This window comes from Sturnus vulgaris, chromosome 11 (genome assembly GCF_052056855.1).
Source record: "Sturnus vulgaris isolate bStuVul1 chromosome 11, bStuVul1.hap1, whole genome shotgun sequence".
NCBI lineage: Eukaryota > Metazoa > Chordata > Aves > Passeriformes > Sturnidae > Sturnus > Sturnus vulgaris.
The window spans coordinates 16,230,752-16,245,195 of NC_142253.1; the positions used below are offsets into that span (position 1 = coordinate 16,230,752).

Sequence of the window (14,444 nt, forward strand, 5' to 3'; positions counted from 1 at the left end):
GGAGTAGGTCGAATACTTAAAAATATTAGTAATCATTTTACCATTCAGAACATTCAGAAGTGGATGGGGCCGGGAGCAGAGGGGAAGGCAGGATGCTGATAAGGGTGAGGTTAGAAGGGAACACCCTTCTAACCTCATGGACATGAGCCTGAGAGTAAGCAGGCTGTGTTGGGCTCCTGACTCAGCCTTTCACTCCTTGCAGTTTCATTTGGCAGCTGCTCAGCCTCCTGCACACTTCCATCCGTTTTCTGTTCTGAATCGGGGCAGTGCAGTAATGAGTGCTGCTGCTAATAATACCCAGCTATGCGAAGAGAGAGGTGCTGAGGGCCATCTCAGTATCCTGATCCATCCATCTAAGTACTCTGAGGGCCTCAGGGCAGTGGGAATGCCACCCTGCGGACACTCCTTGACCAGTTTACTTCTGAGCCTCCTACTTCAGCTCACACTTCCTCTGAATGTGTGTAAATTCCCAGGGGAGGCGAGGGGCTGGCAGAGGAATGGCAATCCTCGCCTTTCCTGTGCACAGCAAGCACAACATTTAGACGATTATTCGGAGGCCCCTTGTAGCCCTAGCTCACGGTTGCAGAGGACACCTGCGTACCTGTGACCCTTCACATCTAAATCCGAGCTTGTTTAAGCCTTCTGTCGGTGGTGCAGCAGCACGATGGATTTGAACAGGTCTAGACTACAGAGGTGGGAGCAGCTCTTGTCTCCGGCAAACCACACTGAGTCTGCACATTCAGAAGGCGTTTATTTCAGCCTCGGGAGGGACCCTGAGATCCCAGCTTGGTGTGCTGGTAGAAGCGCTGCAGCGCCGGCAGTGAGGAGCTGTCTGCATCTCTTTTCTACTTAGAATTGGGCTCCATCTAGTGATCCTCGCCTGGAGGAGGCTTTTTGTGCAGGCTCTGTGCTGGGGGCCGAGCAGCCATTGTATCGCCTGCACAGGGAAGCCACGCTCAGAACTGTGCAGAGGAAATACCCCCAGCGCTGTGCGGGCAGCGGCTGCTCCCAGCGCCCGTCTCGCTCTCCCGCACTGATTTCCAGCCGCAGTCACCGGACCCGAACCGCTGTGCCCACAGTGCTGCACGACCCGGAGGGATGAGCAGACTCCAAGTAGCTGATGGGTGTGCGCATCAACGAAAGGAGCTTGCGTTTGCATTGGAAACTTCAGGCTAATGCCTGGGCTGTTTTATCTAAAAAATCAGTGATCGTTTTGAAGTCAGGAGCGCTTAGCAGTGCTTCATCACTCGGCATGAACGTCGTGCCCACTGACACTCCTCGGGCACAGGCCAATGTCCCAAGAGGGGAACAGCACAGTGTGCCCGATTTGCAAATGTCCCAGGCCCTGCACAGTCAATATGAATTGCTGCTATTCACACAAATGAGTTGTTTAAAGACAGTTTATAGTCATATAAACAGATTTCCAGGGTACTGTCTTGCATAATAAGGACATTACAGAGGCAATATCAAGAAATATTGTTGAGTGATACCATTGAGTGCTAGGCTTTAGTTATGAAAGGTATCAGAGAAAGCTCAAAGCTCGCAGTAGTCACGAAAGAAAGTCCAGACACAGTGAGTTAGTCCCTCAGGAAGGTTCACTGACACAACAGCACCATCTGCTGCTAAATGTGTGCTTGGGAAAACCGGTGGCCAGAATCCCTTCCCACTGCGGGTGTTACACAGCTTCTGCTGGACATTTGAACATTGCTGTGATCTTATGGAGTTGGTGTAAATGAAAAGTGACATCCAAAATCGTTAACTCTTGAAAGGGGCCAGTGTGCCTGGGGACTGGATTTACCTTCACCAGTAGCTGGAAAGACTGAAAGTAAGTCATGCCTTTGGTTAGTGCCCAGCCCTTACTCTGAGCTGTAGTTTAAGGAACCGCACTGAGTCACCCAGCGTTACCAATAACAAACAGCTGTTCCTTGTTTAGAGGGGCCAGTTCATTATTCGAGTAGGACACACCAATTCCTGTGATCAACAACAGGTGGTGCATTGAATGTTGTGGTTTTGATTTCCCAACCTTGTGAGTAACAATGGGGGAGTCTCTAGGGTGTGGGTGAGCTGTACCATGGATACAGGGACATCTGAGCTGGCTCCATGAGAAGTAGGGTGTGCAGACAGGAATGGGTTTAATATCAAGCTGTGAAAAAATTATAAGGAGCTTGGCATATTCGTTGTCCCAAGGCTTGTGGCACATGGTGACCTAGAAGGTGATGGCAGTGTGGCATCTGTTAGGAGTTCTGCTGCTTGATTCAAAAGCTGCAAAAATTGTGTTCCTGAGTGATGTGCAAGGCCACCCCAGGACTATCAGGCAGCGCTGTCATACCCATTAGTTGCAGGATGTTTCAATGAAAGAGATTAATTTCTTCTGCTCCACTGCAGCCTAAAATGAAGCCATCTACCATCTCTTGTAGATAGATTAGAAGGGTTTATATGCTTTTGATTTATGATTCTTCTGTGGAAAAAAAAATGTATCTTTCTTTTTTCTTGTCTGCAGAAAGGGAAATGTCCAGCTGGTATCTCTCTGACTCCCCCATCAATGACCTGTGGAGGAACATAGATGGAGCCTCCCAAAACCTTCTCAATGACCAAGACAAGGTACCTGTAATAGGGTGTCTGAGGCCAGGCATAAAAAAGCAGCTTTTCTATCCTTGTCTGTATTTCTGTAGGAAAATACCTGTTATGTGCTAACATGGAGGAATTAATCTTGAGGAACCAAGTCAGGTATGAAGACAGGCTCTCCAGATGGTGAGAGTGGTGTTCTTGAGACTTTCCTTTCCTTAACTAGAAGCTGCTTCATAGCCAGAATTTTAATTCCTCCTGGAAACCATGCTATAATCCCACAGACACAAGGACAGAGAGTGTTGAGAATAAAAGTTGTTCTAGCAACAAAGCATCAGTAAAGATAATTGCCTATGAAAGAGCTTTATAAACCTGGTTTTGTGTCAGCCAGAAGAGAAAACAGCCAGGCTGTTTGCTGATGAGCTTTTTGAGTTTGTTTTTTTTCATGCCTTTTTGATACGCCTGAGACAGACACCTCCAGAGCAGAGCCAAAAGACAGGCAAAAAACCATGCATATAGTTTGTGTTTCAGACCTCTGTGTACATGACAGACTAAACTAAAGATTGTACAAAAGGCTGCTTTTGTTCTCCTTCATATCAAAATATTACTCTGTAGAGCTGCCCTTTCTTTCTTTTAATATCACAGATGCAGTTTCTGAAGAACTTGCTGGGGGATTTAATAAGGTTGTTGCAACCGCCCAGCCAGACAAAGCTGTGTCCTCAATTCAACCTGACAGTACAGAGGATTTTCTCTTTGGTGACATCTGTGTCATGCATCCCCTGAGCATGGATTTCTCATAACAGCAGAAAAAAATAGAGAGCTGTTACTCAGACAAAGCAAAGTTTCAGAAAAAAAGTCACTAGTTCTCAGCTGATAATTTCTTTATCACAGCTGATGGGATTTCCATGAGACATTGCTATCAAAGGGCTGACCCCCGAGTAAATCACTTTTGTATATAAGGAAAGGGAGATTCCTGTACCATTCAGGTATCACTCCTCAAGATATGCCATCCCTCAGAGAACATTTGGTGATGTGAGCTTTCCTAGCTCTCCAGATGATGGCAAACTCAGTTATTTAATTTCATTTTTATTAGGAAATGAGACATTTGAAAGTCTGAAATGTCTTTGATCCCAGTTATTGAATTGCTACAGCACAGCAAAGAGGCAGTGAAAATACCCAGTGGAATAGCCAAAATTAACCTTGTCTATTTAAACAGAGTGGTGCTGTCTGTAAAGCAGGTATCTGTGATATCCAAGATGATAAAATCAGGGAGAATGTATCCAAACTGTGTGCTGGCTAAAATAAAAAGCTTCACCAGGTTAAGACAATGGTTAGAGGAAAGGGGCTGCTGCCCCGAAGCTTATTGAAAAAACAGGACCTTAATATTTGCTGTTTTCTCCTATATTTTGGGACAAAGCAGGCGTAACTGAACTATACCAAATTCTCTTTTGAAATTTAAGTTGCTCTGTGTTGTTGCTGTTGGGGATTTTTGGTAAAAATAGGATTAATGTTTAATTTACAGTGTTAGAGATTTTTGTGAAGATGAAAGAGCTTTTGCTGTAGTGGGGTCTTAGCCTGTAAACTATTACTGATTTTGGGGGGTTTTTTAACTTCAAAAAGCAAACATCAATAAATAAATAAAAACATCTGTTTTTGAATGAATGAAATAAATGAAAGACGTCCCCCAGCTCAAGGAACGGCAGTGGGCCTGCATCTCCAGAGAATGCTAATGGAGCTCCACCTGCCACGAGCAATTCAAGGTTTCAGGAGCTGCTCTTTATTTTGGGGTCATCCTTGTGTAGAGTGAGGCTGTCTGATACTTGGGCTGATGTTAGAAAAGCTTTTTAGGAGTTTATGATGGTTGAAATTAGCAGAGGGTTGAAGTAAGGCCTTATTAACCATAACTCACATTGGGGTTTTTAGGTGCTTTGCCCTGTTTAAATTTATGACTGGCTGCTGGTAAAATGATGACTTTGCCAAGAGCATATCCAGGCAATATTAGGCGGTGAATCCAAACAAGCTTTTTATCTGACTAGAAAAATGTGGTTTGTATCCTCCCAGTTTAAGTCTTCTCATCAGGAGATGGCTCATAACTGAGACTTGTAGAACCAACTAATTTCATACATCCTGTCTCATTCCCTCATTTTTCCTCCTTACTTTCCATGCACAACTTATTATTTTAGAAACTCATTCTTGTAATAGTTAGAGTCACAGTTTCTTAATGAAATTCCTTCTGACACACTATAAAAAATAGCAACCCCTTAAGTAGACATCTGCTTGGAATTTTTGCAACATTTAATATCTCCTATAAGGGAGACATAAATTGCTTTCTACCAGCTTCAGTGTGCTAGTCAGTGTAACTCCTGCCTGCTTTGGGCAGCCATAGGCTTTTGAGTGAGAATTACATGGAAAGATCCAAAGCAGGGCCAGGAATGGGAGTTACAGATGGGTGTGAGCAAGTCTGGTTTTCGAATTAAAGTATGCAGAAGAGACTAGAGAGATTTAGAAGCTGTCTGAAGGGTCTGGCCCCCAGTGACTGAGTGAGAAGAGGACTAATAGTTACCTGTTGCAAAGAGAAGGAAGTTACCATCCAGGACAAACAGAAAAGCAAAGACAGGCAGAAGCCATGGGAAGGAAAATCAGAGCAAGCTGGTGACCACAGAACCATGTTATTGGAGGTTTGCAACCTGGGAGCTCACAGTTATATATACATTTCTCTGAGACTATGGAGTGGGAGGTGATGCAAAGACTAAGACGGCTGACAGCTAAACCTGAAAAGATTGGAAATAGCTGTTTTCCTCAGGGATTTGATTAGCCCAGAATAGGTGAACTGAATCGGGGGACCAGGCCCTCCAGCAGCTGAACTGCTGAAAGCCTTGAAGGGAAACCTGAGGCAGAATAGCTGTAGCGTCACATCACATGGTGATGTACTGCAGATCTGCATCCTGCTAAGTTGAACTACTTTTTATTCCTTGGAGAAAGGGCTCATTAGCCCTTTTAATTATTTTCCTAACTGCTAGAACTCCAGATGTCATTATGTTACATAAAATGACAAATGTATTTTTAACTTGTAAAGCATGTGAACTTTAAGCTCCTTCCAGTGATACGAATACAGCTCCATTTCGATGCATGACTCATCTTCACATGTAGGGAAAAAAGCTCAGCATTTCACATCCCTGGAACCACACTCCGAGCACCAGTGATGAGCGACAGTTTCTGTGGGAACCATCACTTTTAGTGTCCTGACTGTGCATCCGAAAGAGCCGAGAAACACTGACCGGTCTTTGGTCGCGCTTAGTGTCTGCATGTAGTGAGGGTAGCCGAGCGCCTGACGGATCATTGCCGGCTATCGAGTCTCATGGCAGCAGCCTGTCTGACTGAGGCTGTGGAGCGAACGTGGCGACTGTGCCCTCCCGGCGGAGCCAGCGGGGGAAGGGCCGGCGGTGCCACCGCGCGGGCGCGCTGCGGTACCGGCCGGGAGCCGCCGCTGCAGCCTCGCTTCCCCCCGCTATCAGAGCCCTGTACCCCAATAAATTAATATCGTGCTTAATATCACCGCCCTAAATCACCTTCAAATCACCGCGGGGGTTGTTCCCCACCAGGGTTGTTCAGGGGCACCAGAGCAGTGGAACTGAACACGAGGCACTCCCGCTGGGCCCGGCCCGGTCCCGGCCGGTTGTCAGGGCTCGGGCCGGTCCCACCGCGGGCAGCCCGGCGCGGTTCGGGCCGTGAGGGCGGCGCGGCGCGCACCTGCCCGGGGCGGCGGGGCGGACCCAGGCAGAGCCCGCCTTCCCCGAGCCGCTCCGGGAAGCCTTGGCTGGGGCCGCGCCGCCACAGGCAGGTAATCGAGCTCCGGCGTGGAGCTGCCCCCGCCCGGCTCCCGCCGCCGCCAATTCCCCGCTCTCCCGGTTCGCCTCAGGGCTCCGCCGCCCTCCGCCGCCGCCTGAGCGCGGGGCACTGAGCGAGCGGCCCCTCTGCTCGTGGTAACGGGGCTGCCGGCACCGGGACCCGCCCGGGGATCCCCTCAGGGCCCCGGGGGACCGCTCGGCTTCGGGAGCCACGCCATGGCATCTCCACGGACTTCAGTTCTTGGGTGGTTTGGTGGTCCCTGCTCCTCGCTTGTGGACCCAGGCAATTAAAGCACAGTCCCGGGGTTCGCTGCCTGCTCAGGCAGTGCCACTCTGGGTTCAGTCCAGGTATTCGTGGTTCTCTTGCGTAATTTGGGAGTGTCGGGATGAGGCAGGGGACCATTGTGAGGCTTTCTACATAAAACATTGAGGCAACAAGTGGTCGATGCAGGTTTATAAGCTCAAAGCTCTGCTCTGCTGTACAGAGCTTAGCTGTGGATTCCTACACTCAGCAGTTACTCAGTTACTTTTTGTTGCAGTAAAAGCAGTGATTTACACCTGCAGCCAGAGGAGTGGATTGGAGCTGGGCTGGCTGGTCTGTAAAGCCAAGGTGTGCTTTCCTGAGCTAACCCTGCACCTCTGTCCTCTCTGGGTTCCTTGTTAGGAGAAAAGCGGTGAGGTGGGACAGCAGTTAGCTGGCATCGATTACTAACACTTGTTTACATTTTTACTCAGGACTAAATGGCGAGCAAATGGACTGTTTGAAGCACTGGGTTTGATTGCTTAAGAGAAGGGGCTCTGCTGAGGATACCCGACAGATTCCTGTGGGGTATCTCTGTCATCCCAGACATTCCCTGATATGGAACAAAGTGAAGGTGAACAGGAATCCCAGGCAGAGAGTCACGTGGAGAGCAAGAGCAGCGTGAAATCCTTGCCTGGAGGAACAGCCCATGTCAAACTAGAGATAAAAAAACATGCAGTTACAGACGACTACAAACTCTCCAAACGTGTGCTAGGGTTAGGAATCAATGGCAAAGTACTGGAGTGTTTCAACAAGGAAACAGGCCAGAAATGTGCTTTGAAGGTATGTGTGTTTTGTCTTTTTTCCTTTATTTATGTTTTGGGGGCCAGAGTTCACTCCCAGAACCCTGTAAAAGCTACTTGTTCTGTTGCTTACTTTTCACAAGCAGTGATGCATGAAGAATCTGGATATGTGGAAACTTTGCTATTGCAACACTGGAGTCCCAGCTTGAGGCTTTTCCAGAATATTCTGTGTCGTTTCCAGAGTAATGTTATCAGCTGTGAAATTCTCGTGTTCATATTTAAAAGACAAAAAAGCGGGGGAGAGAACCGTGTCTTGGTGTGTTCTGGGAGAAAACTTGCTAGATTTTGAATGAACATATTATGCAATACTCACAAAGGAAACTATTTTGGATCTTGTGCAGTGAATAGGCCTAAGCTGTGAAATACTTAAATGTTCATTGATCTTCAGTCTTTCCTCTTTTTGAAGACTTTTCTTAATGAGCATTTCTAGTTGTTCATTTATTTGCAATCCATTTACCAAGGGTATTTCCTGGGAAAGCACTTATTACACCAGCGTGGCAAGTGAGTTTAGTAGATATTTATGGTGATAAGTACCACTTAAATAAATGGAGCAATAACTATTCATTAGAGAGCATAAAGCTTACTTGCCTTTTGTTCTGCAGCTTTTAAAGTTGAAAATTTCCCTGATGGTCTTAAACTGCATTATTAGGGGGAAAAAAAGCATCCTAAATGAGAACCTGGATGGTTCAGAACCAGAAGACTTAAAAGCAGATGAAGTAATTTTCATAAGAATTACTTATGGGTGTTACAGATTGCTGACTGGTGTTAATCTGATGGGTCTAGGAGGCTCTCAGGTATCCTTCCTTTCCCTAAACACACTCCATGTGTGCTGGGAGCAGAGTGGATCTGCCAGTGGTCAGCTGGAGGCTCTGCCAAGGTCTGGAGATGATCTCTGTCAAGCAGAGCTGCTGTCCCCACCAAAGCCTTTGCATTGTGCTAGAGAAGCCTGGAAATACCTGGCAGCTTTGGGTACTGAAAAAAAAATAATAGAGGAACTAGAAAAGCTTATAAACAATAATTTGCTGGTTAATTCACGTATTTCCAACACTCTTGTGTACTTTATCACACTCTTTTGTGTTAGCTTCACGTAGCTGACTCCCAGAAGTTTATCATAGGGAAGCTGGAGGTTTTGACAGACTGCAGGTACTGGGGTTTTGCACCTGCCATGGGGAATGTCACATTTTTGCATCTCTGAGGTGATCCATTAATCAGGTCCTTCTGGAGTGCTAGCAACGTTAATTTCTGAATTTAGCATACTGGGATGAAGGATAATAGTTAATGCTGAAGCTGATCTGCTGTTCCTGAAGACTTCAGTGGCTTTGTTGCTGGTTACAGATCATTCATACTTCAAAGGGTTTGCAGTCATAAGGGCTGGAAGCATTTTAAAACACAAGTTGCCTTTCCAGAGGGCAATCCAGTAGCAGCAAGTATGTTCCAGAGCAAATTTTGTAGCTCTGGAATGAAGGAGGAAATATATTCCAATGCATATTAGCATCTGGAAAATATCTTTTTATTTTAGCCCTCAGAGTTGAGGAGAGGGAAAAGAGAATGGAAATTGCTGTGCTGATAATGTCTTCTGCTTGATGGGTTGGAGGAACCTATGGTGGAGTCTCTAATACCTGTTTGTGTTTAGCACTGATTGAGTTGGCTGATTTTTTTCAGAAATTTTCATATATATTGAGGACCAAAGTTCCACTTCCCCAGTCATTACAGGTCAGCAACAGCTGATGTATCACTGAACTTACCATGTAAATGTGTTTGTCATCCTTTTCCTATCCAGCTGTGGAATGTGTGCACTTTTCTTCTGAAAGGGACAGAAGTATGACAGCAATATTAAGATGTTTATGAGTTATCTAGGGAGTTTGAATGGCAGATAACAGTTTGCTGCTTGCCTGTGTGCATTTCTCATCCTTATGGGTTTAAGTGCTGAATAAAAAGTTAAACATGCAATTAAGTAAAACTGCCAGCAGCCCAGAGAGAATCCACTGCTCTCTGCAAAGATGGTCTAGTGAGAAGATTGCCCAACAAGGAGGGATAAAAACTCTGCTTGGTTAATTGGCAAGAATAGAAAGATCTTTTCCCAGCCCTGAAAATATTTGCAAGGATGAAAATATTCAGGGGAAGTTTTCCTTTGTTTCTTCTGAAACCTGAACTGGGCCACACAAGTCCCAATCCTGCTCCAGATGACACTTCAGAGCAAATCACCAGTCAAAGCAGTTACGTAAAAGGGACAAGAAGCTTGGAAAAAAATATTCAGAAATGGCTTCAGAGCAAAATTCTCTGTGTAGGGACAACAGGGCCTTGCCACTGCTCATTCTTCTCAGGTGGTATGGCAGAGTTATCATTCACTTACAGGAACGGAAGCTGGAGGCTGATGAAGCTGTCACAGAACAAACCCAACTGGTATGACAGGTAAAGAGAAATGGAAGGACTGAATTGCAAGTTGAACATGAAAAAAAAGAGATGCTGGATGGATTTTTTTCTGGAGGTTGTGCTTGTACATATCCATTGAGATTTATGTATATTTGTGGACAAATACTTCAGGCATGAGAGTGCTTGTTGTAACTTGCTCCTGGGAAAGGAACAACATCACTCCTGCTACTGAAGATAAAGTGTAATAGGCAGTTCCCCTTCACATCAAACTTGCCCGTTAAAGCAGCTCCTGACTGGGCAGATGGCACTGCTTTCTGCATGCAGGTTTTCTTTTAAATGGAAACAGAGCCAGCACAGCCAGGGTCTGGATAGAAATTACTCAATGGATGGAATTTTAGCAGAGGTACTCAAGAGGAAAGGGCTTGAACAGGCAAAAATATTCATCCCCAGAGCCATATGTCAGTCAAGCACTCTATGCTGTAATTGGGAGGTCCCTGTTGTTCTTGTTAGCCCATATCCATAATTGGAACTGGTTAGAATTTCACTAATCATTTTGGTGTGGGAAAACACAAGATATCGTTTTGGAGATATTGCAGGGTTTTGATTATTTTCCTAAAATGCTCTGTGGCTTAGTTTACTCTGCTTGGCATTTTCATTTGCTGCCCGGTTTACAGTGTGCTGTCAGCTTTGTTTCTGTTAAATTGAAATGCCACACGCATTGCTGTCCTGCTCCAGAAAATCTCATCTGGTTTCTCCCTTAGACAAATGATGTTTTGGCTGAACAGCACTGTTTCCAAATGGTGAGAACACGGGGATTTAGAAAAGTAGAAGCATAAACAAAACTGCTGTGCAGGACTGTGGCCTTCTAGAAGGCAGCTATGTTTTGGTCTCTGTCTCTCTTACAAATAGAAAAGCTTCTCAGATCTCTTTCCATAGTTGATCCAGAAATAGCTGTCAAGTGAAGTCTAGTCACTTTTCTATTTTTATCTCCTCTCTGCCAACCTGCCCCCTTCTGTTCACTTTACCTTTTGGGGCTTTAGGGCAAGTTTAACCTCCAGTTCTTTAATGCTGACATCAGCCCGAGTGTTCTGTGCTGGTGTTTGCACTCCTGACTGTTTTAGGGAGAGGAGGAGACCAAGATAGCTGGTTACCTGTGAGGTAACTTGCCTTCCATTAAACAAACCCCAGCCTACAGCTCCTTGTTCATTCTTTCCTTCTCCCTCGTTTCTTTTTTGGCACAAATTCCTGCTAAGTGGTGTCAAAATAATACTTCAATGTATTTGATGATCTCCTTTACTTTTGTAGGAAGGGCTCAGAGATGGGATTAAGAAATAATAAGAATAGAGAGAACAGAGAGGTAGAGAACCTTCTGCAGGGTATTGGGGCTTCTCTGCATCTGCAGCTTCAGGATTTTGGTGGATGTTTCAGGATGTGAAAGCAGTGTTACACGTTATTGCCATATTCTTCTTCAGTAAACAGATGGTGCTTCTTTCCAGAAGGAAAGGAAGGACAATTCAGGCACAGCCACAAAGACCCTTGGAACTTGAGGAAAGCTGAGTACCTTGGTTATGGGTGCATTGGCACTTTTAGGATGAGTAACTCCTGAGTAGCAGTAGTAAAATGCTTCTCCCCTAAGCACTGGGCACATCCCCTGTGCCTCCAGCCACCCAACACCTGCAGGTTCAGGGTGTATGAATGGACCTGCTACTTCAGGGAATTGTTTAAGTTGGAAAAAACCTTAAAGATCATCAAGTCCAACCATTAACCCAGCACGTCCAAGTCCACCCCTAAACCATGTCCCCAAGTGCCACATCCAACACACAGACCTTATCCTCTAGAATAAACAGTGAGTTAAGCCATCCCCTACCTCATGGAAAATGTGTTGGTCTGCTGCGTGCCAGCAGAAAAGTGACTGTAACTTGCTGATTTGAAGACAAATAGGCATAGCCCAAATGTTAAATAAAGCAAAAAGCAAACACGAAATTGAACACCCTCCTTGCCTTTTAGGTTTCAAAAATGTTTAGTGAATGATAGAAATGATAATTGTAGAGTAGGAGTCTCTGCTGTTACCCCTAAGAGTATTAGCATAACTTTCTTCTCAGAAGGAAAGAAAACAGGTAATGGAGAAAGTCCTATGTGTGGGTCCCAAGAATCATTTTGGGAAGGACTTATTTTACAAAATTTCTATCTAGAGAATGTTGTTCTGCTTTCCACAGGTGGGTTTCTGTGGACAGAGACAGGCATTCTGCCTCAGTTTCATTTAGTCTTGAGCTATGTTTCTGTCTCTCACTCAATTTTAATGTGTCTGATTACATTAAATAGTTATGCATGGCAAAAGCTAATAGTGGGATAATCTGTTTTCTGTTAGTTTACCCTGAAACCAGGTCATGATTGCTCACAAACAGGAAACTGTACAGTCCAAAGTATGTTTTGCAAGCTATCTAAATAGCTGGTACTTGTAAAATATCCTGCCTGCTGCCTGATGTAAGATGATGACCAAGGAAAATGATGCAGCAGTGGAGAAAGCACTGCACACAGTGAAAGTGAACGTTATTTTAGGCTGATGATTGCTTGTAGAATAGGAAATGGTAACAATCTTCTTAGATGCTGCAGATTGCATTTTTAGAAGAGAATTATGCCAGATCAGGAATGAAACATTTCAACATTTTTGGCATAAGGAAGAATAATGGTATGCTAAGCTTAGAACTGTGATGATAATTTGGGGAACCAAATGTAATGGTTGGTTAGGTTTTATCCAGGGTGAAGCAGCTCTTCTGGAATTATTGAGTGTTTCTGGAGGAAATTGGCACTTTCTACTGAAGTGTTCTGTAGTTGCCTCTTACCTCCCATGTTTCCTGCAGAGTGTTTATGCTGGTTTATCTCGTGCTCATGAGTGAATTCAGTGTCAGTAACACATCTTAGTGTGAGTAACAAAGTCCGGGAGCTGTGTTGTAGATCAAAGCTGGATACAGCATAGGATCAATAGGAGTTCAGGAGAGATTTAGTTAAATGGCAACCAGAGGAGTGCCTAAAATATGGATAGCATCAGACTGGTCCTTGAATTTTATCCTTCAGTGCCAGTCTTGGTGACTATTATGTAAATATGCATAAAATACCTAAAATAACTTCCAGTCGATTAAAAAGTGGGTCGTTTCTACTGCTACAAGAATTGTTTTTAAACCAGTGAGTCATTCAAGACCAGAGTCTTTGAGCACTTTGTAGTTATTGGGGCCAGACTGGCACCTTTCAAAGTGTCAGTTGGACTAGTTAATTTTTTAAAAATGACTTACCAATTTCCTTTGAAGATCTAACATTCTTGACTGGTCTGCTCTTTATTTGAAATACAGCAAATAATTTAAAAAATAAAAAGATGGGCTCAGTCTGTAATAATGAAACCATATGTAATGAGTTTATTTTTTTCATTGGCAATTCATTAAGCCTAAAAAGCAGAAACAGAAAGTCAAATGCTATAAACCATTAAGTCATCTTGAAAAAGCAAAACTGTGTTGATGCTACTTTGCACCTTCTCTGCTCTCCCCCAGTCTCTCAGCAAGCTGGCACAAGTTATAGCCTGACTTGAGTGGCAACAAAGCTCGGGAAGATCAAGGCGTGTTCCGTGCCTTGCCAGGTTCAAAGACCTGATAATGCTGCAGATAAATGTCATAGTGCCGAAGGTGCTGAAGGCAGAGCAGTGTGTGAGCTTCCGTCAGAGCCACTCATTGCCTGACACCCTCCTGGGACTAGAACGTTCTCCCCCTCCTCGCCTTGGAGTATAAATCCTCCCGTGCCATTTAACCAAAGGAAAACCTCGCTGATCTGTGCTAGGGGGAGTCTCCTTATGGGTAACTGGATTTGGCAAATCAGCTTAAGTGCAGAAGGAGCAATATGCAAGAATTTTAAACTTAATTTATAACACAGGTGTACTTCAGGTGCATTTACTTATGGTGGTATCATGTAGAGAGATTCCCAGGTTGGGAAATCCTGATAACATTTGGCAAGAATCAGGTCCACACCTGAATGTCACGGCTCACACACATCCCTTTTTCCTTAGTGTATTTTCCTCTGTCTGTGGTAGCACCCTGTGTAACAGTGGCCTGGCCTGAGAATAAATGGCTCCTTGTTGTTGTTTGTGCCAGTTCAGTTTCAGCAGAAAGCAGAGATTATGTTCATGCTGGGATAAATTGATGGGAAGCACAGAGAAGGAAGGTGTCACCATTATTGGGAGCAAGAGCCAATGTGAATTTGAGGAAGTTAGTGGAATAATATCTTGCTTATGAAGACTGTTCCGTTTTAATCCCTTCACTGTATACAGTGATTTATCTTTTTCTTAAAAAAATAAATCTTTTATTTATTTGCACCATCATGAAGCATTTTGCATCCCTAAATATTTTTGCACTTGCTCTTTGCTTGACCCTGAAGAAGTTCCCATTTCTCATATGACCCATATGACTATGTTTCCCTGTTTTGGGGGTTTTCCATGATAAATGTGTCTTTAGAACAGCAGACTTTAGGATGGTGTGTAAAACTCTATTAGCAACAGTCTGCAGAGCTTTA

The 14,444-nt window shown here is 44.6% G+C and overlaps 1 protein-coding gene across 1 annotated transcript in view; it reads left to right on the forward strand.

Annotated features, from left to right (window-relative positions):
- The first annotated feature begins 7,228 nt into the window (after positions 1–7,228).
- The window catches only part of MAPKAPK3 (MAPK activated protein kinase 3), a 45,460-nt gene continuing 38,244 nt past the window's right edge, over positions 7,229–14,444 (forward strand). The window contains exon 1 of the mRNA XM_014869695.2: positions 7,229–7,497. Coding sequence (XP_014725181.1) covers positions 7,273–7,497 — 225 coding nt within the window. The 5' untranslated portion in view covers positions 7,229–7,272. The remainder of the gene's footprint in view (positions 7,498–14,444) is intronic.